The sequence below is a fragment of the Penicillium solitum genome, assembly GCF_028829755.1.
Source record: "Penicillium solitum strain IBT 25940 chromosome Unknown utg000008l_segment0_segment0, whole genome shotgun sequence".
NCBI lineage: Eukaryota > Fungi > Ascomycota > Eurotiomycetes > Eurotiales > Aspergillaceae > Penicillium > Penicillium solitum.
The window spans coordinates 1,261,926-1,289,432 of NW_027072127.1; the positions used below are offsets into that span (position 1 = coordinate 1,261,926).

At 47.9% G+C, this 27,507-nt stretch overlaps 12 protein-coding genes across 12 annotated transcripts; 5 read left to right on the forward strand and 7 right to left on the reverse strand.

Moving 5' to 3' along the window:
* Positions 1-2,541: 2,541 nt before the first annotated feature.
* Positions 2,542-5,058, forward strand: N7455_009754 (GMC family oxidoreductase; the record flags this gene model as incomplete). The annotated part of the gene is made up of 10 exons (XM_040956430.2): positions 2,542-2,684; positions 2,738-2,891; positions 2,951-3,204; positions 3,268-3,311; positions 3,371-3,986; positions 4,040-4,100; positions 4,152-4,437; positions 4,495-4,620; positions 4,684-4,868; positions 4,927-5,058. The coding sequence occupies 10 exons, from the start codon at positions 2,542-2,544 to the stop codon at positions 5,056-5,058; spliced, it is 2,001 nt and encodes a 666-aa protein (XP_040813207.2).
* A 440-nt stretch (positions 5,059-5,498) lies between these two features.
* Positions 5,499-5,783, reverse strand: N7455_009755 (uncharacterized protein; the record flags this gene model as incomplete). The annotated part of the gene is made up of 1 exon (XM_065606287.1): positions 5,499-5,783. The coding sequence occupies one exon, from the start codon at positions 5,781-5,783 to the stop codon at positions 5,499-5,501; it is 285 nt and encodes a 94-aa protein (XP_065460250.1).
* A 390-nt stretch (positions 5,784-6,173) lies between these two features.
* Positions 6,174-6,552, reverse strand: N7455_009756 (uncharacterized protein; the record flags this gene model as incomplete). Its single annotated transcript, XM_040956359.2, has 2 exons — positions 6,174-6,474; positions 6,536-6,552. The coding sequence occupies 2 exons, from the start codon at positions 6,550-6,552 to the stop codon at positions 6,174-6,176; spliced, it is 318 nt and encodes a 105-aa protein (XP_040813079.2).
* A 520-nt stretch (positions 6,553-7,072) lies between these two features.
* On the forward strand, positions 7,073-7,690 carry N7455_009757 (uncharacterized protein; the record flags this gene model as incomplete). The annotated part of the gene is made up of 1 exon (XM_065606288.1): positions 7,073-7,690. One exon carries the CDS (start codon positions 7,073-7,075, stop codon positions 7,688-7,690), a length of 618 nt encoding a protein of 205 aa, XP_065460251.1.
* Positions 7,691-8,046: 356 nt separating this feature from the next.
* Positions 8,047-8,956, reverse strand: N7455_009758 (uncharacterized protein; the record flags this gene model as incomplete). Its single annotated transcript, XM_040956393.2, has 3 exons — positions 8,047-8,182; positions 8,255-8,332; positions 8,394-8,956. 3 exons carry the CDS (start codon positions 8,954-8,956, stop codon positions 8,047-8,049), a joined length of 777 nt encoding a protein of 258 aa, XP_040813113.2.
* A 745-nt stretch (positions 8,957-9,701) lies between these two features.
* N7455_009759 (HNH endonuclease signature motif containing protein) lies at positions 9,702-10,704 on the reverse strand (the record flags this gene model as incomplete). Its single annotated transcript, XM_065606289.1, has 2 exons — positions 9,702-10,300; positions 10,494-10,704. The coding sequence occupies 2 exons, from the start codon at positions 10,702-10,704 to the stop codon at positions 9,702-9,704; spliced, it is 810 nt and encodes a 269-aa protein (XP_065460252.1).
* A 1,029-nt stretch (positions 10,705-11,733) lies between these two features.
* N7455_009760 (uncharacterized protein) lies at positions 11,734-12,135 on the forward strand (the record flags this gene model as incomplete). The annotated part of the gene is made up of 2 exons (XM_065606290.1): positions 11,734-11,853; positions 11,956-12,135. The coding sequence occupies 2 exons, from the start codon at positions 11,734-11,736 to the stop codon at positions 12,133-12,135; spliced, it is 300 nt and encodes a 99-aa protein (XP_065460253.1).
* Positions 12,136-12,742: 607 nt separating this feature from the next.
* N7455_009761 (uncharacterized protein) lies at positions 12,743-13,585 on the reverse strand (the record flags this gene model as incomplete). The annotated part of the gene is made up of 2 exons (XM_040956419.2): positions 12,743-13,433; positions 13,488-13,585. 2 exons carry the CDS (start codon positions 13,583-13,585, stop codon positions 12,743-12,745), a joined length of 789 nt encoding a protein of 262 aa, XP_040813126.2.
* Positions 13,586-15,145: 1,560 nt separating this feature from the next.
* N7455_009762 (putative ABC transporter) lies at positions 15,146-20,405 on the forward strand (the record flags this gene model as incomplete). Its single annotated transcript, XM_040956418.2, has 15 exons — positions 15,146-15,667; positions 15,719-15,890; positions 15,937-16,840; positions 16,896-17,018; positions 17,070-17,168; positions 17,217-17,341; positions 17,394-17,441; positions 17,497-18,175; positions 18,227-18,304; positions 18,354-18,915; positions 18,968-19,219; positions 19,276-19,565; positions 19,623-20,076; positions 20,159-20,203; positions 20,271-20,405. 15 exons carry the CDS (start codon positions 15,146-15,148, stop codon positions 20,403-20,405), a joined length of 4,488 nt encoding a protein of 1,495 aa, XP_040813150.2.
* Positions 20,406-20,969: 564 nt separating this feature from the next.
* N7455_009763 (uncharacterized protein) lies at positions 20,970-22,749 on the forward strand (the record flags this gene model as incomplete). Its single annotated transcript, XM_040956488.2, has 2 exons — positions 20,970-21,541; positions 21,597-22,749. The coding sequence occupies 2 exons, from the start codon at positions 20,970-20,972 to the stop codon at positions 22,747-22,749; spliced, it is 1,725 nt and encodes a 574-aa protein (XP_040813062.2).
* Positions 22,750-23,010: 261 nt separating this feature from the next.
* Positions 23,011-24,905, reverse strand: gmdA (putative general amidase GmdA; the record flags this gene model as incomplete). The annotated part of the gene is made up of 4 exons (XM_040956492.2): positions 23,011-23,144; positions 23,197-23,605; positions 23,665-24,546; positions 24,630-24,905. The coding sequence occupies 4 exons, from the start codon at positions 24,903-24,905 to the stop codon at positions 23,011-23,013; spliced, it is 1,701 nt and encodes a 566-aa protein (XP_040813058.2).
* A 795-nt stretch (positions 24,906-25,700) lies between these two features.
* On the reverse strand, positions 25,701-27,244 carry N7455_009765 (Major facilitator superfamily domain general substrate transporter; the record flags this gene model as incomplete). Its single annotated transcript, XM_040956352.2, has 3 exons — positions 25,701-26,581; positions 26,642-26,968; positions 27,022-27,244. The coding sequence occupies 3 exons, from the start codon at positions 27,242-27,244 to the stop codon at positions 25,701-25,703; spliced, it is 1,431 nt and encodes a 476-aa protein (XP_040813144.2).
* Positions 27,245-27,507: the final 263 nt, after the last annotated feature.

Genomic DNA, 27,507 nt, shown 5'->3' on the forward strand with positions numbered 1-27,507 from the left:
TACCGTGTTCCTTCAGCAGTCACCTGTTGTTGTTATTTATTTCCCTCAACATGTCTGAGCCCGAGTGGGATAACGCTCTCCCACCTGCCGCTCATGATCCCTATGGTGTCCCATTACTAAGACCTACCCCTAACCTTGGAAGGTTCATCTACTGAGTTCCTACTCCGACGACGCTTGTGGGATCATAAGCTCAAAGGCCAGGGATGTCATTGAACTTCCAGTGCTCTCCCCAAATGGTCTTCCCGAGCCACACTATAAAGTTATCATCTCAAGGCGCATGCACGAGGAACTAGAAAGCTTGTTCTACGTCACCCATCGAATGAAACCTTCTCAATACAACCCGCTGTGCAACAGTGGATCGCAGACAGGCTACATCCTGGCTTGGAACTCTAGCCCGGGAGTGGGGAGAACTGATACCCGTTCCTGAACTCCATTCTTTTCCCTTATTTTGGATGATTATATAGCTTTCCGACAATCTAACCTCCATTCGCACATTCCACCATGCACGTAGTAGATATCTCTCTATATAGGACTTGGACTCTTCTTCGGCATTGTTTCACACGGCCAAAACATGGGTTGTCGACGAAAGAACAAATAAAATACCTAAAACTAGATATACTACTCATGGCTAGGTGGTGATTTTCTTGATTTCTCCCGGCCCTTAGTGTAAATAGTACGTTACCCAACTCGACAACCTGGTTTGAAAATGAAATTGAAATGGGACTCACTATTGTCTGTTTCGGGAAAACACATGATAATCCTGACACAGAACTATCTCGACTTTGTGTATCATTCAGTGTACGTTCTACTTACATTACACTCCTCTTTTCTCCTTTCCCTTGGATTTCCTTAGTGTCATATATTCGTTTTGTAGTTTGGATGTTGGTTTGATTGGCGGAATATATATTTGGTCATTTGATACTAACTGTCCATCTCTTAAACGCTTCAAGTAGAATTAAATGTTACGTCATACTTGGCGAGGAGATAAAGAGCATGGTTTACATGAGCTTTCGGCTATACCATACGGTGAGCGGGAGTTCTCATTTGAAAACGCCTGGCCTACAGTGATGCCTACAGCGATGTGCGAAAGTACCGCGCAGGTTCACTTGTGATGTGTCAAATTTCCTCCAATGGGAATATGTATTAACAATGTACGTTTGCCGCCTCTTGCGTAAAAATAAATTCTCTACCCCACGCCAATAAGTCTACCCCGCAAAATTACTATTTAGGGCACGGGTAATGCGGGGATAGTGATAATCTGGGCAGGAGACTAATGCGTTCAGAGAGCGCCAAGTATGCGCTGAATCATGCTCCCTAGCCAATCCAAATCACACTGAGTCAGAATATGACTTCACCTCATCAAATATATTATATGTGGTTCTTTGGGCAAATGTTGTTAGATTTCCCTTCCACAAGGAATGGTCCGAAAAGGATCAGCTACAATATGAGACTGAACGCAGACTTGTCCCTGGTTGATTTGAGGTATGATTCTACAAGCTAAATATGCTTACATGTACATGGAGAATAAGGACATTGAGTCTTATTATTCTTTGCCGGATGGGGTCGACAAACTGCTTTTGATCCACACGCAGGCTTCCATTATCCATACAGAAGGACGGGGAGATCTCACCTGCATACAACCTATAGGAGCTTGGTCTACGCAATCAATTGGGCTGACGACAGCCATATATGAAACGCGGGGAATCTCCCAAAAAGTACCATTAGAGAGGTCTTGGCTTTGTACTATTTGAGATGTGACAGCGATAGTTAACTTGGAAAATAGGATAATATAATCAGCAATTATTCGTTCAATATGTGAGAAAGACGATGGTTTTTCTATTTTCACTGTGCTAATATAATGTGCGTGATTTGGGAGACACAATCCTTGGAGTGCGTAGAGGACGAATGCACTCTGTGACGAGGACCAAGCCTGCTGTTAGCCTCCACGGGCTACAGGTGTGCCACTGCGGACTTTGGTCCCATTGGCTATTACTGTCACTAACAGTAACTTACACACTACTACGTATATATATTATTACATTATTATACCACCTAAGCTAGGGATTGACCTCACCTATCCAGCCTGTGGTATAAAGTGTTTTAGTGTTAACCTTATCTGCAGAAAAGGAAATATTCACCAATGAATCGATTGACTGTATACTTATTTTATTGTATAGGGTACACTTGAAAGGAGGAGAAAATAGGTGATATATCATATATCTACGTTGTACGTCCACATATCCATCATATTGACCAATACGACCAAAGTCCCGCATAGCACACTTAGTCGCCTGGAAGCCACACAAGAGCACTTGAACTCTGTCTCCGCGCGCGGGGTCAATGTACGTGGTTATTGGCTGTATATATCACTTGATTTGGGGAAATTAGTTGGGGAAATTGGCTCTATAGATACTTCCCATGGACACCAAAGCACAGCTATATAAGGCCCCCCGGGAGGTCTCATCAAAAGGTTGATTACTGCCTCAAGCACCCTTTTGGCAAATTTTCTTAATTCACTCTTCTGTCAATATATTCAGAGTCATGACTATCCCAGATGAGGTAGATATCATCATCTGCGGTGGCGGCAGTTCGGGATGTGTCCCTGCCGGCCGCCTAGCGAACCTCGATCGCAATCTGTCGGTCTTGTTGATTGAGGCTGGCGAGGATAACTTGAACAATCAATGGTGAGGACTCTGAGGCTACCACTTCCAGGGAATGGATTCTCATCTCAACCTAGGGTGTACCGCCCGGGTATATACCCGAACAACATGAAGCTTGACTCGAAGACGGCATCGTTTTATCAATCCAGGCCATCCGAACATTTAGATGGTCGTCAGGCTATTGTGCCGTGCGCCAACATTCTTGGAGGTGGCAGTTCCATCAACTTTATGGTAAGTGATGCCCGTTTGAAGTTTTTTTATCCAGTCGTCCGAAGCTGAATATGTTGAAGATGTATACCAGAGCGTCTGCATCTGATTACGACGACTTTCAGGCAAAAGGCTGGACAACCAAGGAACTTCTTCCATTGATGAGGAAGCATGAGACATACCAACGTGCTAGCAATAACCCAGAACTGCACGGCACCGACGGACCTATCAAGGTGTCATTTGGAAACTATACGTACCCGATCAAGAATGACTTCCTTCGCGCGGTTGAGACGCAAGGGATTCCATTCACTGATGACTTGCAAGATCTGAAGACTGCGTATGAGGTCCACACGATAGATCGTCCATTGTATCTCGCTAACGGAGAGTCATAATATTACAGCCACGGTGCCGAACACTGGTTGAAATGGATCAATCGTGATACAGGTAAGATCAACGGTCTAATTCTGTGTCGGTATCATTACCTCTCTGACACTCAGTATTAGGACGGCGAAGTGATGCGGCCCACGCCTATGTCCACAGCACCCGAGCCAAGCACACCAATCTCCACCTTCAATGCAATACTAAAGTTGAGAAGGTGATTGTTGAAAATGGTCGTGCTGTGGGAGTAGTGACAGTCCCAACTAAGCCTCTGAACGGCGGAGAGCCAATCCGCAGGATCTTCAAAGCCCGGAAGCAAATCATTATTAGTTCAGGCACAATGAGCTCCCCACTTATTCTGCAGCGATCCGGCTTTGGTGACCCTGAGAAGCTGCGCCGGGCTGGCGTTAAACCCCTAGTTAACCTACCAGGTGTGGGTCGAAACTTCCAGGACCACTACCTTACTTTCTCAGTTTACCGCGCCAAGCCTGACGTCGAGTCATTTGATGACTTCATTCGTGGAGATCCCAAAGTTCAGAAGAAAGTCTTCGAAGAGTGGGATAAGAAGGGCACAGGTCCATTGGCCACTAACGGTATCGATGCCGGTGTCAAGATTCGGCCTACCGAGCAAGAGCTCGGGGAGATGAAGAAGTGGCCTACCCCAGACTTTACGGAAGGCTATGAGTCCTATTTCCGGAACAAGCCTGATAAGCCCGTCATGCATTACTCGATTATTTCTGGGTAAGAATTCTACCCGCTTCGCTTCGAATGTCACGAGGCTAACCCACACATAGGTGGTTCGGAGACCACATGCACATGCCTCCGGGCAAGTTCTTTACAATGTTCCATTTCCTGGTATGGTATAACCTGACTAAATCGGATCGGCCAGTGTTGACAAGACATTAGGAATACCCCTTCTCCCGTGGACACACCCACATCCAGTCGTCCGACCCTTACGAAGTTCCTGACTTTGATGCTGGTTTCATGAATGACAAACGTGACATGGCCCCTCTGGTCTGGGGATATATCAAATCCCGTGAGACCGCCCGGCGCATGGGATCGTACGCTGGAGAGGTCACTGCGATGCATCCTCAATTCGCGTTCAACTCATCGGCACGGGCGCAAGATATGGATCTGGCGACTACCAAGGCATATGCTGGCTCGAACCATATTTCTGCTGGTATCCAACACGGTATGTCCTCATTTTTTCCAGGCCAGGTATCCCGTTCGGCTAATCAAATGAATATAGGCTCTTGGACCACTCCGTTGGAACCTGGAAAGCAGCCCTCGGCTTCAACTCTCAACTCCAATAGACATGAAGCTCGTCCTTCTTTGGAGTATAGCGATGATGATATTAAACACATTGAGAAGTGGAGTAAGTGTCAAGTATTGTAATTGGTAACCCCTCGGATCATGGTGTCTAACTCCTTTTCTGCAGTTTCCCGTCACGTCGAAACAACCTGGCACTGCCTTGGCACATGCAGCATGGCTCCACGAGAGGGCAATTCCATCGCACCCCATGGTGGCGTTGTTGACGAGCGCCTCAATGTTCATGGTGTCAAGGGCCTCAAGGTTTGCGACTTGTCTATCTGCCCTGACAATGTGGGCTGCAACACTTTCAGCGTGAGTCTCTGTTGCTTCCTCTAGGATGATGTCAAATACTGACTATTATACCCGATAGACCGCTCTCCTTATCGGTGAAAAGTGCGCAGTCCTGGTTGCGGAGGACCTTGGCTATTCCGGAGCTGATCTGGATATGAAGGTCCCTACTTACCATGCTCCAGCAGAATTCTCCAACCTTTCTCGCCTTTGAAGGTCTTTTTGATGTGAAACAAAGAACATGTTCTAGGATATTTGATTCTGTTCAGCGAGAAGAAACAAGTATGTCCCTATGTCAAATTGGATTAAATAGGGATGCAAATAACAGTCAATTTTTTGTTTTAAAAAAAGAAAGAAGAAGGGGAAAAAAAAAGAAAAGGAGTACCACAGAGGTGAAGTAACATAAAAACACTAGAAAAAATAAGATAAAAACATACAACAGTGAGGATTCGCTGGTGGTCACCCACCCAACTACTACTAACTCACCGGCGTGTGGCTTAAGCTCGATGAATAGTTCAGTGGGTGTCGCCTGGGTGAGCAGGAGGGTGACGCCGCTTTTGATTGGTGTCACCCTGCGCACCCTGGGTGGAAGTCTGGTTTACCATTCACGTATCGTTCAACCTTGCTAAACCATGGTATGGTTTGTGCATTCATTCAACTCCGACGAGCGTTGAGGGCGGCCATCTGTTGCCGGAGGCCTCTTATTTGAGAGAGCAAGATTAAAATCTCAGTTGTCATTTGCTCCATAGAGTCCTCAATCTCGTCTATGTTGCGACCATTCTCTCTTATGGCGCCCCTCGTAAAAGCGATGTTGTCTAGAAGATTATGATCGTCGCTGGCCCTGCTGGCATTGGCGGCCTCGGCAACAGCCTCGTTGGTGTTGACCAACGTCTGCTGGATCATCTTTCTATTACGGACGTTGGCTCGGGCCTGCCGCATGATGTCCCGCACCTGCGGCTCTCGGTTATTGAGCTAATAAAGGCCGGCCTGGCATTGGAGGGCCAAGTCAGTGGACTGTCCGTCGACGTTTTGAATAGCGTCTGGGCGGATGGTGGAAGATTCAGTTCGAGAAGGTTGCGCGGGGCCGGTAGCAACAGATCAGGGAGGGTGCTGCTGGTGACCAGGAGTAGGAAGGGGACGGTATCCCTCCGGGGTCAGTGTAGATGAATCACTCCCGAACGAGGTGCATCGGCCGTCGTTCTTGTGCCAATGACAGTTGGCGCACCCACACACGATGCCCGAGGGTCCGTCCAGGACGACGCATTGGGCCCATGGCGCATGGACCTGCAGACAGGACCGGCACTCGGTCTCTTGAACCCGGCCGACGACCTAAATCATGGCCGACCCGACGTTTGCAACTTCGTTGCCAATCATTTCATGCATTCTCAAGGCGGTCCATCGAGATGAGCGTATGTGTGTTAGGCGGAGCATCGGCTCCCGGACTGAAGGTTTGGTCACCAACAGTCGCAGAAGGTCGGTCTTGAGCCAGCGGCCTTCTCTGGCCCTAGCCCATGGAGCCTTAATTATGTGTCCAGCCCATGCGCCGGGAGGGACTTCATCGGTCCCCAGGACTGTTGCCGGGAGAGAGGCGGGGGGAGCGACCCGCTGGTAGGCAGGGCCCGGGTCGTAGCTGTTAGGAGCGTCAGTATTTTCCCTAGGTGAAGATGTGACAGCTGGGTGGGATATCTTACTACTCTCCTGAAGACATGCCTTGTCTTCAGGTGCTAAGCTGAGGATAGTGATGATAGGTATTCTAGTAAAAGTGGATGATGGGCTTGAAGAAGAATGGCAGAGAGGCAAAATAAAATGAATGCCAGTGGCTGAGAAACAATGTTACGAAGGGATCATGTTCTTGTCAGGCAACCACTATATTCAAGTCAGTGTCACTTTTCTCAATTGTATCAATAGCTACCTACTAGGTCGATTCCATACGACAGGCGACTCAGCAGCCCTCTAATCTTTCCTTTCTCCTCGAGCACCAACCACATTCCCCTCCTAGTCAAGAACAGCGTCAAGAATCTTATACACCAAGCCTAATTGGCGAATTGGCTCTCTGCTCTTGCTATCAGCCTTCGCATGCGTCCTATTCAAGCCGCGAATCGAGAATCCCCACCACATCAGAACAATACAGTAAGACATATTTTGCTATAAACCTCGATACATATGTCATTCAAAAAATTATACTAACGAAACACTTTGTTAGGTCCCTTAGATCCTTAGTTCCCACAATGACATCCACAATCCGAGCAAAGCAAATTGTGGACAGTCCGCTTCCATCCCTCCAAATTGGGCCCTACCATACCATTTCAAGTGCACTTCAGCATTTGTCCTTCGAGGGGACCCTTATCCCATGGAGCAATTTCCTACGATCTGTTGAGCATGCACACACAAATCAAAACTGGACGAGGTCAAGGACATCACCTTATGCCAATGGCCCCCATTCCACGGAAGCCGATCGGGTACATATCGGGGATGAGCATGGCCTCCAGGGCCGTTTTCAACAGGCCATTGGCCAAGCATTTGGGGCGGTCCTGGAGGCCAAGGCAGTCAACCTTTACTTCGCCGACTTCAAAAGTTCGGGGAGCAACTACGACAAAATCCCCGAGGTTGTTAGTCTTCAAGATATGGCTGGGAATACCACCATTAAGCTGGTTGGGGAGCTAAAGACGCCCTGGGTAATTCAACATGACCTCCGCTCGGCGGTTCGCCGTCTACGTGAACTGCGACAAAAGATAGCCCAGCCAGTACGGGACATGCAAGCACTCGGGTGCGAGTATGGGTTTATCAGTACCTATAGCTACACCATCTTCCTCCGACAATTTCAGTCCCCTAGTGGGGACTGGTAAGTATGGTATTCTCCCCCTATCTCCTCATCATCTTACTACCTCCCAACAGTCCGGTGTCTTGCAACTTGCCAGTTACAGGACGACGATATTACGTTGTCAAAGAGTATCAAAGAGTAGCTTCGGAAATGTCATCTGATCCTTTATGCTGAATGATTCTAAGGTGTTGTAAGTCTCCCACAGTATCAAGGGCTATCAGTAGCGGAGAGGCACTACAATCGTCTTATTGAAAGCACTAGTTCAGCGATAGATACATGCATACTAGGGTAGCTTGGCATCATGAACAACTCAAGAATACAATCCCATATGCGAAAGGCCATTCGACTGTCAAAGGAGCGATGTATGGAGATCCACATTGGTTACCAGGTCCAGTCCGAGCTATCAGTATACCAATCCAGCCTGTCAGATGGCTTTGCCAATCCCCATAACACGTAGGTCTCGTCTGAGAACGGCTCGGTGTCCATTGGATAGGCTCCTCGGAATCCGGAAATGTGCCTAAAAGTGATTAGCTCATCGCCATCGGCATTCATAGATTGGTCAGGTGAATAGAACGTCGGAACTACCTACATAACCTTGGTCACATCATCGTAGATAATCTTGCTCGGAGGGGTAAGTCCCGGTTGCCAAGAACACCTACTGAGTTCTCTTCGTTGTATTAGTATAGATAGTTCTCGAAGTTTTGGACGTGTAGGGGTTACGATCTTACTCATAGGCAGTACGAAAGGCGGAACGTAGTCGCTGGCGGTATTCAAAGTCGCATTTCCAGAAAGTATAGTAGTCCACGGGCTCACCAGGCACCCGTTCCCACGCAACGTAGTTGATGTAACCACCAGGCACAAATTCTTCGACACCTTGCAACCCTTCCCCATAGCCAAGCAATTTCGGTACTGCCATGCAGTTTTCGCGATCAAGAGATGCAAGCGCTTTGAGCTCCGTGTGGGTGCACTGGCTGACAGCCTGCTGGGCTCGGACTTCTGGGGCGCTAGAAAAGGTACCATCAAGAGGGATCTGCATATAGATCCGCATGAAGCCCTGCTGAGTAGGGTCTAGAAGGCCGTGACAAGAGAACTTAATAACGGCAAACGGAGGCCCCGGTTGTCGCTCATATTCCTCCTGGGTCATCGTTTGGTAATCTTCGGATATTTTCTCGTCAAGAACGAACGTACGAGGGGGCGAGAGGGAAGGCTGGTCGAGTTTGATTTCAGTGCCGCCCAGGTGATCGAAGTTTATCGAGGGGATCGTTACGACGAAGTCCCTAGAGCGAGACATTGCGATAAGGGAAAGGAGACGAAAGGTTGAGTAGCTTCAAGATTCAGAAGAAATGAAAACGCTCTGGTGAAGTTGATAAACAAACGGGTTGTAAAATTCAAGTGCTGAGCAGAGAGAAAAGAAGGGCGTGGAGGTAATAAAGAAGTATTACGGATTATTGCCTAATGTCTTAGGTGTTAACCGTGGAACAATAACATTCATGGATAACCTTCCAAATTTATCCAGCTCCAACCTATCAAGCCCACAAATGTTTGGGATGCAACACCCAACTTTTATCAACCAACCGGACCGGAGTCAACTTGATCAACATCCCTTCACAACACTACGGCGCTGATCTACTCCTACGGGGTCCATCCCGGTTAGTGAGGTCTCAATTCGTCCACGGGTACCTAGGTAGGCAGCCCTGGAGGACACCGGTTGTTGTTTTGTCCCAAGGTGACACCTTGAATATCTGCGAGATATTCCTATCTCCGGCACAATGGTGGCAACAAGTCACAATCCTGAGGTTATTCGCACTACCTGAATAGGAAATTCCAGGGCTTCGCGGGAGGTGAAGTTGTATAGTGGGTCTCGACTATTTTCTCGTGTGCTTGGCATTAACCATATGTGGTGTATAGATCCGACTTTGACTGACAGTGGTTTATGATCTGTTTTGGTACTAGTAATATGAGATGGAGTGCAGTATTAAAGTATCGTCGACTTTCTTCCAGCTACCTCCAATAGATATGATGCAAACCGAAAGTTTTTAACCGTGAGATCCCTGGGTCAACGCACTTGTACAATCGTGGGCACTTGGTTTAGAATCTAGCAACGCTGCCCGAGTCTGCTGGACGTTGCCAGCGCGGGAACCAAGGACACCTAGTGTTGTGACCGCCAACATAGAAGAAATATCAGTACTACCATCCTTGGCTAGTACACAGTGCTCTCCTAGATCACGGAGGGCCTTGTTAATCTGCTCCGCTGCGCCAGATGCATGAAAGATACGCGCGATGATTGCATGAACCTTAAGACGCTCGGGGTGTGGAAGATCGTATCTTTGGTCATACCAATTGAATGTAACGGTTCGAGGGAGGTTTAGTCGTAGTTGTGGGCGGTAGTTTTGAATACAGTATTTGTGGGGCTGGGAGGTCTCTTCGAACGAAAAATCAAACCGGCCAAAGGACCGATGTAGGTCACTCGACATAGTCATCGTATTGCTAGTATCGTTAATGTTCTCCCTGTCGAAGTCTATCGCCTGGATAGTTGGAAAATGGCGGATAAGGTTTGTCCAGATAATATTTTTCGTATAGCCTTCAGACTCTGTGCTCCATGATGAAAGGGAAAACGGGATGATATGCACGCATTCTGTGTATACACATGTTGAGGGTCTGGTGTCGCTTGGATCAAGAGAATCGTAATCGAAAAGTCCAGTCACAACACATCTACTGCCATCACGGGCAAGGCACTCTTTCTTAAGGCGAGGTTCTCTTCGCATAGGCCCAGGCGACTGGGAAGCGATATTATCAATAGTCTTCCATTCCGAAACGCGGGGAAATACTTAGGGTCGAGCGCAGCGATCTCAATGGTGCCACTAGGCCGTCGATCAATGACTGAGCATGATCACGTAGTGCTTGGTTGGTCTGAAGTGACTGGAGATGGTGGAGGAAATTGGTCTTCCCGTTTTCCGGAAGGTGGGTGTGGAATGCTCGCAATATCGAAACTGTCTTGTCCTTGGGACCGACGGGCTGGTATGCATTGACTTTCTCCATATTGATAGCAAATCATTCGACAGCAGATATTGTCAGAGAGAAAGATGCGCTGGAAGAGGTGGAATCGTTCGGAGGTTAAATAGTGGATCTTCCTATCTTGGTTTAGCTCCCGCTCCAGCTTCGTCGAAGGGGAATATTGTTATTGCCGGAGGAAGGGAGGGCAGTGGGTGACCGCCTCCGCCAACTTCCCCAACAATGTAATTGTATTTCTTAGTCTATCATCACTCTTTGCTGACCATCCTTCTCCCTCGGAAAAGTCAACTTCTTTCATCTATTCTAGTGGGGAAGATCCTGCAGTAGCCTTATAAGCCTCACCTCTAGTCTGGTAGCAAAGCCTCTTCAGGCCACCCCTTCCTTGATGTTAACTGTTGGTAGAGCGACATCGGAGGAAACCTTAAATTCTGAGTATCTATAGGAAGGTTAAAGGATGCATTTATCAAGAAGGTCTAGGAGATTAAACAGCACCAACAACCTGCCGGATAACTACCTAGAAAATTGCGCGCCTGTAGTTTCTCCAGATGCGTCATCATTAAACTTGGGCTCATAATCAAATCCCATAACTCCTATTGGAAGCGTGAGAGTAAGCTTGGTACAATTATTTGGAAGAGTCCGAGAAGTCGCATGATGTAACCATGACACCACACCAGACGTTTGAAGTTTATATACAAGCTTTAGATCACTGGCCCTTCTTCTTAATGTACCCAGCTTCATAGTCTCACTCACTATCTTTGATTTTCGTCAACCTTGAGTATGAGCTTTATCCGCCATTCATTTCCACATGAAGCAGTGAGACAGCATATCCGCCCATCTGTGGGACTTCGATCATTTCCACCGACCTCTACTAGAAGATGCTTTGCCACTGAAAAGCCAAGTGGCCAGGCAAAGAACCCCCGATGGTTAGTCATACTTCTAACATGTATTTCAGACGTCGCATCTGACGTGCACTTAATTTCTTTCGATAGGTTACTAGTATCAATTGCTCTAGGGTTACCGATATCGATCTACCTATGGCAGAGGAGTCACATAAAGATGCCTAGCACCAAACCTTCTACAAAGCCACGCGGAGCAAGTCAAGAATATAGTCAAAGGGCAGAGGGGGACCAAGACGTTGGACAGAATCTCAGTTCAGCATCTTCTAGTTGGGATGAGGTTCGTTATTCCTTCTCGCATTTTATTCCCAGGGCTTGGTTGGGATTATGGTCATTTGAGAATCCAGACGGTCGAAACAATGCATATCTAACCTTCACATAGCCTCGGGGCATGGGGCCACCCGCTGGACTTGGAAGCATTTCACTTAAGCAGGAAGGTCTGGATAATGCGGATACTATGAACCCATACGTGAACGAACCTGGCAAGAGCAAAAAGGGCGAGGGTGAGACGGACAGTGTAAAGGTAAAAGGGACCGTTCGGCCGGGTCGACCTCAGGTGTGACCGCAAAATTGTTTTTGTATTCAAATCAAATAAACAAACATCCATGGATGTATATAGGGGTGCATACCTTATAGGCCTAGGAACTGAAGTTGTGATATATATTTGGTAGCGTCATGACCTGGGTAAGCTCTGGTGGGATATAATATTAATCGAAACGCCGGCTCGAATTGAGCTAGGTTTCATCCGACTCGCATCAAAAAGGTTGGCTCTGGAGATTTACCCTGTGATTGTGGATACATCCTTGGTAACAGCAGGTAGTGAAACTTGAATGGAGTGCGGTGAAATGCACGCCTGAAGCCAAGTGGCGAAATCCAGGCAAAGCGCTCTGCAACCACAGCAACGGTCTCTCGGTTCTTTAAACGCTGATAGTATCAGATCTGGAATGATTGTTTATCAAATTACACAGGGACGGTTAGAGAGTCTTATCATTGCAGATTTGTGTCTCACAAGACTTCGCAAGACTTTAATAACACCATGAGTATAATTATTACTTAACTAAATAAGACACTAAATTAATATTTCATTTAAATCATGCTGATTGTACTCAACGTCGCCCAGTACGTGTCATAGCGAAAGGGGGCACGAACAGATCCAAAACCACACATTCTTACCACGCATTTGGGAATGCCATGTGGTAAATATATTCCCCCTTTTGTCGCTGATAGAAACCCATTGCCTCATCACAGATGTCCATATTCACCACATTCATTCGAATGTCGTACTGTCTGATCCGCTTTTCCATCGGCTCCGCAATTGCCATATACTCAGTCCTGACAACAGCAGTTTGAGCAAGGTCAGCAGTCTCATGCAGTGCAAGTTGACCACTTCGCAGGATGGAATAGAGCAGCTTCATATTCTCAATTTCACTTTCATAGGCTTCCAAAATGTGGATCACAGATAGTAGGGTTGAAAGAGACAGGCCCTGGAACAGCTTCAACGCAGCAATGCCATTGTTGGTCTCGCTTCGAAGAAAATGGCGCCGAAGAACTTGAAGCTCACCGACTCGGCATGTGCGAGTTAAGCCCGCCCCGAGAGAAAGTGCTTCGAGTCGCTCGACATGATATCGATCCTCGTTGTCATCGATCTGATAAAGACCCAGCCAGACTTTCTTCCAGAGTTTCACGATGCGACGCTCCAATTGACTGCGGGTCGAACTTGGCTTTTCAAGGGCTACACCGCCAACGGTATACTGAGGGTGGCCATCGACTTGACCATCCACTTCAGCCTGGTCACATCCTCGAGCAGTGCAAATGCCGTGAACAGGAGGTGAGGTGGTAGCAACACACAACAGCTTAGCACTGAACCGCTCGTTAATTTTCGACAATGAATGCCACAGAAATCTGGAAACTTACTTGCTGCGTGCTTTGACTGCACGCTTGGAGGAGGGAGCAGATAAATGGAAAAACTCCAATACCTTCCGGAGGAATCTGTGAGCGCGATGGGTCTTCATTGCTATCAGGGTTGCAATAAGGGTACCTGCAGAAGAAGCCAAAATGATCTCCAGGCTGAGAGCTACATCTTCCCACTCTAAAACTGGAATATAAAGCTTTATCACTACTCAATTCGAGAGTAGTATGTTGTAATCATGGCGTGCTGCTCCATTTCTGATCAGGGAACGACGGTCCGTTCATTGTTCCTGAATGCTCATGTCACTGAACCCCCATAACTTCTCCGGTAAATGAGAGCGGATAAATATTTATCTATTGCCTTCAGATAACTTCCTGTATCTTTTGCGGGGTAAATATATTTTATTTGCGACCAGTCTGTCCAGCTCTGGTTTGCGTTGATAACTGTAGAGTAGTCAGCAGTTGTCTGACATACCTATCATTGCTAGAATGACGAGATCATGATAAGAAAATTACTCTGATAACGGCTGTTTGGTAAACTGATAACTAGAGTTTTCTTGTGCCATAGTAGAATGAGTTGGTAGATGTCACCGGGAACAAATTCCGTGGATGTTTATATACTCCCATATACGTAGGTAGGTAATGCTGACAGCACTGCTCATTCACTTCCCAGGCTTGAACTGCCCCATTCTAAAATAAAAATCTTGAAACGGGCATGATCGACTTGAAAATCAAATATCCGAAGAAATTAACTTTGGTGGGTCGAAAGTAACTGACCTGCACACGCCTGTAATGTGTTAGAGCGGGAAAACAATTCATACTATTACTATTTATTTAGAAAGTATATAAAAAGCACCAACTAAAAGTACACCAAGAACAAGGATAATATCAGAAAAAGAAATAAATTCGATTTGAATCGGTGTGAAGCTTTTGATTCGATATACCCTTAGAAGACAGGCAGGGCGATTATATAACAACAGACATGAGAAAATGCAATTGTACAGTCAGAATAATTAAAACTACAGAGGCAAAAGATATAATACGAGGTTGGGAACCAATGGCGTTTAAATGACTAACTACACAACACATCCATGTTGTACAATCTATGACTTCATGATTGGAGATACCTCGAAATGCGGGGAAATTTATATGCATCGCATGTATTTTGCGAGCCACGGGAAGTTAAGGAGATACAGCGATCTCCCTTCACTTAATTTTCGCGTTTGACAGAAGTGTATGGTTAATCATTGATTTGAATAGGCCCCAGAGAGGGATGAAAAACCACACGATATGACAGAGTTGAATTCATGACCTCAATAGACAAGGTTATACCTGTTTGCAGGCTTGGTCAGCTGTAAGAATCAGCAAATGAGGAACATACTGGATAATATTTCGGTTCGTTTCCGTTCCGACCTCCCGAGATCTGGTTATCGCGATGATACTTGACGTAATACGTACATTCTCGAAGTGTTTGTCGTTTTATTTTCGTTTCTTTTATATTCATAATATCCATGTGGAGTGGTTATGTTTGTATATCCTGTTGCTAACCGAGGTGACGCGCCCATCTACATCGACATAACGTCGTTTGATAATTGTGTAGCACAGGGATTTAGGTTGAGGGTCGACATTTCAAAACTTCTCAACTCAACCTGAAATTAACGAGGATGGCAAACGACGATTTTGCGGAAACCGAGTCCGCATTAGCTGCAAACACAGAACACATTCCTGGGAATTCCGTTTCTTCCTCTGAGGGTCCCTCTTCGCCAGTCAGGTCATGTCCTCCCGAAGAATTCGCGCCAATCCGCACTACTCCATCGGGTTCCCCGGCAGAGTCCACAGGACCAAGGTTAGATGACGATGGTGTCGCACGTAGTATATCTCACCGGCGCAGCTATGTCTCCGGTCATGATACCAAAGCAGAGGAATGGGCCCAAATAGAAAGACTGATTTCACGGATGTTCGGCTCTGAGCGCAAAGCAAATTCCGAAGAAGAGAAAACACGCCATGTTGGAGTTGTATGGAAAAGTCTCACCGTGAAGGGCGTGGGCCTTGGAGCCGCTCTCCAACCTACCAACGGAGACATTTTCCTCGGGTTGCCACGGCTCATTAAGCGACTCTTCACTCGGGGCAGGAAGGGTGTCGGGGCCGGAAAACCCCCAATACGAACCATCTTGGATGATTTCACAGTATGTCTATTTATAACCACTAGATTTCGGCTTGGCTGATCCCACATTCAGGGCTGTGTTCGTCCGGGGGAGATGCTTCTTGTTTTAGGCCGACCTGGCTCTGGCTGTTCCACTTTCTTGAAAGCGCTCGGCAATCAACGTGCGGGCTACGAAAGCATTGAAGGGGATGTGCGGTATGGTGGCACCGATTCAGAAAATATGGCGAAGCAGTATAGGTCTGAAGGTGTGTCTTTGTCTGTGTGATTACGATTCTGAACTAAAACCATTAGTCTTGTACAACCCCGAGGATGACCTCCATTATGCAACTTTGACTGTGCGAGATACACTGCTTTTTGCCCTGAAATCCCGAACTCCCGACAAGGCCTCACGAATCCCAGGAGAAAGCCGAAAGGAATATCAGGAGACCTTCTTGTCTGCCATAGCTAAGCTGTTCTGGATCGAACATGCTCTGGGAACTAGAGTTGGCAATGAGCTCATTCGTGGAGTTTCCGGGGGCGAGAAGAAACGAACCTCAATTGCTGAAGCTATGGTTACAAAGGCTAGCACCCAGTGCTGGGACAACTCTACTAAGGGCTTAGACGCCAGTACAGCACTAGAGTATGTTCAAAGCTTGCGAAGTCTAACAAACACCGCCAACGTTTCAACCGTGGTGGCTCTCTACCAGGCCTCGGAGAATCTATTTGATCTTTTTGACAAAGTCATTCTGATCGAAGAAGGAAAATGCTCTTTCTTTGGACCAAGCCAGGACGCAAAGGCCTATTTCGAACGGCTGGGCTTTGAATGCCCCCCGCGTTGGACAACCCCAGACTTCCTGACTTCTGTCAGCGACCCCAATGCACGACGTGTTAAAGCTGGCTGGAATGACCGAATACCTCGGAACGCAGCTGAATTCCAAGCTGCATATCGCAAAAGTGATACCTACCAAGGCAACTTGGCGGATATTGAAAGTTTCGAGCGCGAAATCGATGCTCAAAGGCAGGAGAGAGAGGCTGCAAGAAGTACCACCAAGCGGAAAAATTACACGATCTCATTCTACAAACAAGTTATGATCCTCACACATCGTCAATTTCTGGTAATGTTTGGTGATAGAGAGTCGTTGATTGGAAAGTGGAGTGTGATCACCTTTCAAGCCCTCATCATTGGGAGCTTGTTTTACAATCTTCCGGATACAAGGTAAGCAATTGCCTCTCTAAATGCAATGAGACTCCGTATGGCTTACCGTCTTAAGCAATGGTGTTTTTACGAGGGGTGGTGTGATGTTCTTTATACTGCTTTTCAATGCATTGCTTGCTATGGCAGAGCTGACAGCGGCGTTTGCGAGTCGACCAATCTTAATGAAACATAAAAGCTTGTGAGAACCGCCAGGAAGAAATTTGAAAATGATAGAACTAATTTTCTCTAGCTCTTTCTATCGCCCTGCGGCTTATGCGCTTGCCCAGGTTGTGGTTGATGTGCCTCTTGTATTCATACAAGTCGTTTTATTTGATATCATTGTATACTTGTGAGTCTATTGGATGCTCCGACTGAATTATACTGATGAGCCATTTAGCATGGCAAACCTTGCGCGAACACCCTCGCAGTTCTTCATAAATCTGCTTTTCATTTTCATTCTCACGATGACGATGTACTCATTCTTTCGTGCCCTTGGGGCTCTATGTGCCTCGTTGGATGTTGGTAAGTGAAACAAACCCCTCCATATCAAGAAGTCTCCAATAACACTATATAGCCACACGTCTCACTGGTGTTGCCATACAAGCATTGGTTGTATACACAGGTAAGCACAGTGCAATTAAACCTAGTATTCAAATTTAATGGTCAACATAATCCAGGCTATCTCATTCCTCCGTGGAAAATGCACCCGTGGTTAAAGTGGCTAATTTGGATAAACCCTGTCCAATACGCATTTGAGGGATTGATGGCCAACGAGTTCCATAATCTCCAGATAAAGTGCGAACCACCCAACATTGTGCCTGATGGGCCGAATGCGGTGCCTGGCCACCAATCCTGTGCAATCCAAGGCAGTGATCCAGACCAGTTGATTGTTCATGGTCCCAAGTATATCCAAACGGCGTACACTTACAGCAGAGCTCACCTGTGGCGAAATTTCGGCATCATCATCGGATGGCTTATCTTTTTCGTCTTTTTGACAATGTTGGGAATGGAATTGCAGAGGCCTAACAAGGGTGGCAGCTCGGTAACAGTGTTCAAAAGAAGCGAAGCCCCGAAAGCAGTTCAAGATATCGTGAAACGATCCGCCCCGCCAGAAGATGAAGAATCTGCAGAGAAGGATGGCATGGCGACTGGGATAGCGACTAGTAAAGATGACGGCAGCTCGAGAGAATCCAGTGATAAGGTCCAGGACATTGCTAAAAACACTGCAGTATTTACATGGCAAGACGTCAATTACACCATTCCATACAAGGGTGGACAGAGACAACTATTGCAAAATGTTCAAGGATATGTCAAGCCTGGTCGACTGACTGCATTAATGGGAGCTTCTGGCTCAGGGTAAGACACAAAACGAAGTTGACTCCATTCTTGATGCTAATGTCTGACCAGCAAAACCACTTTGCTCAATGCGCTAGCACAACGAATCAATTTTGGTGTGGTTACTGGCAACTTCTTAGTTGATGGAAGGTAGGGAATCTTCAAATAGCTCAGTAATTATGCACTCTAATATTCCCAGGCCTCTCCCAAGGAGTTTCCAGAGAGCGACAGGATTCGCCGAGCAGATGGACATTCACGAACCCACCGCTACTGTGCGGGAGTCTCTCCGATTCTCTGCTCTTTTACGACAGCCAAAAGAGGTTCCATTAAAAGAAAAGTACGAATATTGTGAGACAATCATTGACTTGTTAGAAATGCGGTCCATCGCCGGAGCAACCGTTGGATCTGCGGGTTCAGGTCTCAACCAGGAGCAACGTAAACGACTCACCATTGCAGTGGAACTGGCAAGTAAACCAGAGCTGTTGCTTTTCTTGGACGAGCCCACCTCCGGTCTCGATTCTCTGGCCGCATTCAACATTGTACGCTTCCTTCGCCGACTTGCAGATGCCGGACAGGCTGTTCTCTGTACGATCCATCAACCCTCTGCCGTGTTATTTGAGAATTTCGATGAGCTCTTGCTGCTTAAAAGCGGTGGAAGTGTAGTCTACAACGGGCCCCTTGGAAATGACTCCAGGACGTTGATTGATTATTTTGAAGAAAATGGAGGGAGGAAGTGCTCGCCGCATGAAAATCCGGCAGAGGTATGTATTCTGAAGCTGGAGTCATCTTTTCTCGCTGATTTTCTCTCTATAGTATATGTTGGAAGTCATTGGAGCCGGAAACCCTGACTATAAGGGGCAGGACTGGGGCAATGTGTGGGCCAACTCGCCAGAGTCCAAGCAGCTTTCTGAGGATCTAGGGGGTATAATTGCCTCCCGTCGCAATTCTCAAGATGATGAGAAGGTTAATGACGGTCGCGAGTACGCTATGCCTCTCTATGTTCAAGTAGTCGCAGTCACCAAGCGCGCATTCGTGGCTTACTGGAGGATTCCAGACTACATCCTTGTAAGTTACTAGATTTCCAACGGTAAACATGAATGGCTTGACTAATTATCACCAAGGGCAAATTTATGCTCCACATCTTTACCGGGCTTTTCAACACCTTCACATTTTGGCATCTGGGAGATAGCTCCATCGACATGCAATCGCGGCTGTTCTCTGTCTTCATGACGTTGACAATCGCTCCACCGCTGATACAGCAACTCCAACCGCGATATCTCCATTTTCGGGGGCTTTATAAATCTCGCGAAGCTAACTCCAAGATCTACTCTTGGACTGCCTTTGTGACGAGCACAATTATCCCAGAACTGCCCTACTCGATTGTTGCCGGGTCAATTTACTTTAACTGCTGGTAAGTGTCTCTTGAGAAAAATATTTTATCTTTCAAGCCTGACAGAAATATAAAAAGGTACTGGGGAACTTGGTTCCCGCGCGACTCGTTCAGTTCCGGCTACGTTTGGATGTCGATGATGGCTTTCGAGCTATACTATATTGGACTTGGCCAATTCATAGCCGCACTTGCACCCAACGAGCTCTTTGCTAGCTTGCTTGTGCCGACTTTCTTTACATTTATTGCTTCCTTCTGCGGTGTTGTCGTCCCCTACGTCGCATTGCCGCATTTTTGGCAGTCGTGGATGTACTGGCTTACGCCCTTCCACTATCTCCTGGAGGGATTTGTTGGAGTCATCACGCATAATGTCCCAATGCGCTGTATTGAGCGTGAAGAATCCCACTTCAGCACTCCGGCTGGCATGACCTGCCAACAATATGCTGGGTCTTATGCCGAAAAGGCTGGTGGGTATGTCCGAGACGCTAGGAATGGAATGTGCGCGTTCTGCCAATATTCCAATGGTGATCAATATGTAAGTTGCGCTTTATCGTGGCCTCCCAAGGTTCTTTGCTTGGATGGAGTATGGCTAACTCAAGCTTTGTTATTATCTCCAGGCTAAGAGTCTCAATGTGTTTTACTCCCACAAGTGGAGAGATTATGTGAGTATCGTGCTTTGTACCCCTTCGGTTAACCTGGGAGGTGAGATTAATCTCCGATATATATTAGGGGATCTTCTGGGGATATATCATCTTCAACTTTGCTCTTGTTTTCGCCTTCTCCTGGTTGTATTTGCACGGTGTGAGCAACATGAAACGTTGGTTCAGTGCGCATAAGACGAGAAAGGGCAAAGAGCGTTCTTGAACGTGGTTACATCGTGTCTTCCATGCCGTGCATGAGTGCATCGTGTGATCCATTCAACATAATGTCCGAGTCTTGACAAGGTAGAGGATACTCAGGCTCTATAGTCAGCACAAATCTATGATTACTACAATGGTCTTCAAAAGCACGAACTATTTCCTAATGATTTCCTTGATTTTGATTTGCTCAACGTACTATATGCACCTAGGCAGTTAGATCGATCCTGCTGAGTCGATTGGCTGAGTGGCCTAGTTACATTGCAGAGACTACCTAATACTTGCATAGGTAGCATTGAAACAGTTACACACGATATATAATTGCTCAGAGATCAATAAGTTTGACATAGATAAATCTCCATGTGCCTTGACCCGCAAAATTGCTCATCGCGCAGCTCCGCGCCCAAAAGCTTGGCATTTTTCCGTCTTCCTCACCTCTCTCTCACCTTACGCGTTGAATTTTACCTATACCACTGGCTGCTTCTGAGCGCATTACACCATATGCCATGACTTTTTAAGCTCAAGGCCTTTCTACCTATTTCATTTACCTCTCTTTTCTAATTTCCCCACCATGAAGGAAGAAACAGAAACCTCCAGAGATACCCCCGAAGGCTCGACTGCCGGTGACGAGTCGAAGGCCAGTCTTGCTTCCAAGGATCGCAAATGCCAGTACTGCCAGCAGGCCTTTACTTCTTCATCACTGGGTCGACACCTCGACCAATTCCTTTTTAAGAAGAAACCCGACGGAATCCACGATGTCGAAGAGATCAGACGAATTCGCAGCGGAATCACCCGGCGCCAGGCTCGAACATCCACAGGGAAGAATGAGGACAGTCCTGACCGAAGCCAGAAAAAGGGAACTGCGGAGCCGTTTGCGGCTGCGGACTCGGGATCGAAGTCGCGCGAGGCTCCGGTGCGCATGATGTTTAACACACCCACCTGGCACGCGACTGGAGTGATCAATGATATTCCCAACCCCAGTCGCGTGCCGGATGGCCCTCGAATTGCGCCATCGCAGTCTCGGACAGGGTCGCTGCAGCTGCCGGACTATGCCAGTAGAGGTGCTAGCTCCACCAACCCGGATACGATGCGGGCACTGGAGCTCGCACTGCGCGAGGTGCTTGACAATATCAAAGCTGCGAGGTATGTTGAATCATTCCCCACGTCATATCTAATCCTCAATCTCACACAACAATAGCTCTCGCACCCGGCCTCGGCTGTCTCCGTTCGACTTCGACATGCAAGCTCAGACCTTCCCCTCCATGTGTCTGCAGCTGCTGCCCCCTCCGCCAAGCCTGTTTGCAACACATCCGTTTTCCTCGTCTACTTCATTTCCCCTCCAGCCTCCCGGCGCCGAGCACCTCGATATAATCCGCCAGGCCCTTCGCTCTAAGGTCGCCCAATGGCAGACCGACCAACTCGCAGTAGACTCGACTGCTGCGCCGCACATGAGACATGGGAATAGCGGGGTGGATCCAAACATGATATACCGGAGCGCACAACAGCACGAGGATATCAGTTTCCGACACTTGGAATTGGCGTTCAATCACTGGAATTCTCTGTCCCACGAGACCCGTCGCGACGCGTGGCAATTGGAGATCACTCGTGCATTTGCGCGAGAGGTAGAGAAGCGCAAGTCCTCAGACGAGCAACTCGCTCGAGTGCAACAAGAAGCAAACCAGCTGCGTGCACAGGTCGAGCGCCTCGGGTCATGCCAATGGCCTCGTGAGTTCGCACTGTTCCCCCCAGATACGCTCCCCCTACCACGAGAGGTAGCGCGGGAATTAGACGCACAAGAAAGCCACATCAGTGCCGAGTCTACGCGATGGGACTACGACAGCGTGGTCGCCAAATGGAAACGCGTTGTTATGCACGACAAGGGCATGGGTCGGGTCGGGGTTGGTTATGGAAATCCCAATCCGCTGGGTGATCCAGACCAAAGTCAGTCTCACCAAAGCCCTGATGTCCGGCCTCCACGTCCAGGTGAAGACACCACCTCTCATCCAAATCGCCTGCGCCCCTTGCAATCTGCTACGGCTTTGAGCCCAGATGCTGCAGCAGCCTCCACCCCTGCTTCGTCAACCCACTACGCTTCACCCCACTCCTTTGCCGATCCTCGCAGCCCGCCCGGTGGTGGCCTACCTGGTGGCATGCCACAGGTCGGCGGGCTGCCTCCGGCTAAGCGACAGCGCCTCATGAATGGCTCCGAAGATCCATCTGGTCCCTCGTCCGATCCTGGCCATGCTCCGCCTTCTGCAGCAGGCAAACCTTGGGGATCTTCCACACCCCATTTGTCCAATCTTGCTGCACCCTCGGGGCAGACGCCCCCATCTTCGTCCTCCAGGAATTGACTGGTTTGGTTTTACAATATTTGTGAAGACGCACCGAACAAGCCGCACGGGGGGTATCATATATACACTTCCTTAACTTGGCACAGTAGCCGGCTTTGCCTGGTCCGTCCGCGCCAGGATCTACCCTTTCTAATACAGAATAGCATGATAATCAATACCCATATGAATGCCCAACGTTCAATTTTCATCGTAGATTAGGTGCAGGTTCTCGGTTACAGCGTCGTCACGTTGACAATCAACAAATTGTCTAATATTTTGAACTCACGCTCTTTCTTCCGCGTCTTGAGCAATCTCTTTGCCCAGATACTCAGCTATAGTCAACATCTTCTCTTCCTGCAATCTCCTCCCTACCAATTGCACTCCCACCGGGGCCCCATCATAGGACTCGGCATCATCTACACAACGATCAGCATGAAATAACAACTGGAAAGTATAGGGGAAACGCACAACCCCACTTGATGTGCTCAGATCCATCCACAGATTCATAAGACGATCGCACATCGACCTTCTTATCCGCAAATGTGACTGGGATCGCAAGACTAGTATAGTCAAGCACATTCACAAATCCAGTATATCCCACCGACTCGTATTCGTTGGGAATGACAGCGACATGAGGCGCCAATGGACAAAAGAGCGCATCAACAGGACGGCCCGTTCCTGTAACCTCGGCTGTACTATTCCAGTAGTCCATGTACAGTTTCTGATACTCACGCTTCGCAACATTGAGCGCCGAAATCTCAGATGCTGTCATCGGAGTACCATTCTCGGTACCGAGTACTTGCGGAGCTCGAGATTCTCCAGATAGACCGAGGTGGTACTTCAAGTCTACGCCACCATCCATGTTGAATACTTTCTCCTGTCAAAAGTTAGCACCGTGATGAACCTCACCCCGACGCAAAGCCCACGGGTACATACAAGTAGTTCAATAGCGACAGCGTGAGAAGGAGGCTTCCACTCAATAACCCGATGACCCAACCGCTGTAGCGTTTTCTCAACAATCCTAAGCCCCCGCGCAATAGGCGGATGCACAGGGGCCACGCCATCGTATTTCATAATGCCGAACGCAAGCGTCGACGTCCCATCCCGAGCCTTCTCAATCAACTCCCTAGTCTCCTGAACAATCTCCTCCCGCCACGGCAGCTCCAACGCAAGCGGATCATACAACCAAGGTTTCTGTCCAAGTACAGCCTTGAACAACAGCGTCAAAGACCTCGCAGTTGGCGCAATCGGCCCAATAACAGACAAGACCGTGCTCTGGCCATCTAACGAGGTCGCAGCGCCTTGGTAAGGAATTCTACCCGCCGAAGGACGAATCCCATAGAGGAAATTAAACCCAGCGGGGATGCGTATACTACCTCCGATATCAGTGCCGAAGCCAGCAGGCGAGCCGCGGAGCGCAATCAGGGCACCCTCGCCGCCAGAGCTGCCGCCGGAGGATAGCAGGCGGTTCTTTGGGTTCCAGGTGTAGTCGATGATGTTGTTGATGGTTTCGCCAGCCATTAGCGTGGCTGGAACGCTGGTCTTGCAATATAAGACTGCACCGAGATTGCGTAGTTCGCGGACGAGTTCGCTTTCTTCTGTGCCGCTGCGGGGGTCTTTCTGGTGGCCTTGGAAGGTGTTTATCCAGCCTACGTAGCCCATTGTTGTTTCGACGTCTTTTACGTGAAATTGGTCTTTTAGGCTCACTGGTAGGCCGTGTAGGGGTCCTATCGGGGTTTTGTGCTTTGCGAAGTATTCGTCTTGTTGATGGGCATCTTTGATTGCTGCTTCGAAAAATACTTCGTGGAGACAGTTGACCTAGTGTTTGGTTTACGGTTAGCTCTTATTTATGTAGGCATCTGGGGGTTATGCATTCTTGTGCGCTGTGACTATAAACATACGAGTTGGTGAGCCAGTGCAGAACGGTGACAGAAGGCTTCTGTCACTTCCACGGCTGACCAGCGGCCTGTAGATGTCTGCTCCACAATTTCTACGGCATCTGTCTCTGTGATCTCGATCTCACGCTCGGTGAGATATTGTCGGATATAATCTGCTGTGACATCGCGTAGCTCTGTAGCGGGAGGGACAGGATATTTTAGTCGCCATTTCTTGGGAATAGCACTCAGAATTGATTGGCGCTTGGCTGCGCCTTTCAGTTGCCAGGATTCACCTGTCATGATAAATTAAAGATGTTCGTTAAAATATTGTGAGAGAGACTTCCGTAAAAAGTACTCTATCAGAATGTCCCACGGGTGCGGGGTTATTGGAGAGTTGGAGGCTAGCTTATCGGCCACTCCCTTTCGCGTATCATGTCGGGTTTAATTTGGACCTCGGGAGTATTGCAGAGGTGACGATATTATTTGGTCTATTTGAATGCAATTGATTCGTGCGGTGGCTGCCTATTATCTCCCGCCGGGTGGACATCGCGGAAATACAATCCACGTGCCGTCCTTTGTAGCAAATGGACAAGCTATCTTGTGAACGATAGCCCCGCTTGTCGATACGGGGTCAAGGGCGTGCCGATAGGCAATCGAGAATTAACGAAGTGGGCAGAAGATATGGGGGGGGAAAAAGACAAAACGGAAGTCCTAATTAGGAAGGGTATCTAAATCCCCAGAAATTAACCTCTCAATCCGGTCGAAGCTTGGAATAATAAAATGTGCAGTCCGAATCGGAATTACTAGAGGTAGATTGTATTCAAATTATGAGAGTCAGCTGCTATTGTTATTGATTATAGTATTGGAGATGGCTGTGTTGACTGGTTCGCATATATATTTTGTATGTAGTTGGTACCTCATATCTCCAATATTGGAGAGAATCAGTATCTGAAGGGGCACAATTGCTATCTTCAGAGGCTCGGAAGCGACCACTAGATACAAATCGGTACAACACAATACTAGAAGGCCATTTTTCATTTATTTGTTCTTCTCATTGGTCTGGAAAGGCCCGAGATAGGGACTCCTATAGTATGTCTACTCAGTGTCTTTGGGCCTATCAGCCTCGATACTAGCTTTCACCTCGTCAGTACCATTGGTTTGAACGCCATCATGCACTCCAATCCTCCGCTTGTCTCGTTTCTCCAAGTATCGGACGCCAATTGTCGTGATAACCAAAGCCAACCCCATACATATCATTGCAATACTACCCTCTTTCCAGTCTGGGCCCTGAGTTGTGCTGTAAAAGAGAATAGACCAGAACATATAGACCGCAATTGAAAACGTGTTCATAGCACCGAGAATTATTCCTCGCTTCGCATCGTCATCTCCAGTAGCCCCATTTGCCCAGGCAAAAATCACAGTCTGGCTAGCGTACTGGGCACCATTCAAGAACAATGCGAAGAATTTGGCTCCGATGGATGGAGGCCGCAGCATGATCGCTCCAGACAAAATGGCAGTGAAGGCCAAGAAAACACTCACATGCCATGGGCGTTTGGTGAAGTCCGAATACCAGCCAAGGATAAGGGTGGTGATAATTCCTACACCCGCCACACCGGTCGGGATGTAATTGACTTGCGACACGGTGTAGTTATTTGTTGATGAGAGCCACAGATTCATGATAGCATTCGATGAGAACATTTCGGTGTTGCTGGCGAATATCCAAAGCAGAATAAAGCCGAGCCAATGCCAGGTCCGCAGGACACGCGAGATCACATTCCATCCCAATACACCACGTTGTTTCTCGACTTCGGGAAGGCGCTCGATAGCGAGCTTCCTCTCCTCTTCACTGAGCCACCATGCGGTTGTCGAAGTTGGAGTGTCGGGGAACGCGAGGAACCCAAAGATGGCCACTGGAATGGTAATGCAGAAGTCCAGGATGAACAACCACCGCCAGCCGGGAAGACCCCGAACACCATCTGAAGAGAATTAGCACTTAGTACAAAGATGTTACTGCTGATGAAAGATGACTATCTTACCAAGACTCTGATGAATGCCCCCTTGCATAAACCCGGAGAACATTGTTCCAGCCAAACCACTGCTAGTAAAGATCGCAGTTCTTTTGCCGAGCTCGTCCGGCTTGTACCAACTTCCGAGAATATACTGGCAACCAACGAACGTAGAAGCCTCAAAGATAGCTTGAAAGAATCTGATGACCATGATCTGCCATGGGTGGTGAGTAAAGCCAGTACCCAAAGTGAGCAAGCCCCAGGCAACCATGCACGCCGGGAAATAGATACGCGGAGGAAGCTTTTGTAAGGCGAGGTTGTTCGGAATCTGTCCCAAAACATAGCCACCATAGAAAACTATGATAAGTTAGTCGCAAAGTTGGGAAACCTTTGATCCTAGGCTGACTTACCTGTGTTGGCGATGTTCAATTGGTTGCCGTGGAAGTTCAAGTCCTCTCTCATTCCAGTAACATATGCATTGTTCAGGTTCATGCGATCAAGATAATTGACCCAATACATCAAACAACAAAACGATAGAATAACCAAGTCAAGCTTGACCAAAAGCCTTCGTTCTGCCTTGGTCGCTGCGGGCTTCCCCCAGACCACCTCCCGAAGTTTGGAGAAAATGAACATTGAAGATGTCGAGCAGTGTATCCCTTGTGTACAGCTCTCCGATGTGGGGAAACACCCCGGGGGTTATATGGGTACTTATGTACCTAGGTAGGTACTAGAAGAGTACCCCAAAAATCCCTGAGTACTCCCGAGGTCTCTATCTCCACTATTTCCACTATTTCCACTATCTTGACGACCTGCTCCCCCGCACTCCAGACGGGATACCCAGCCCTGTCCGCGGCGCCGGTGACCAGTAGGAGATGAGTGATAGAGTGGTCGTTCAC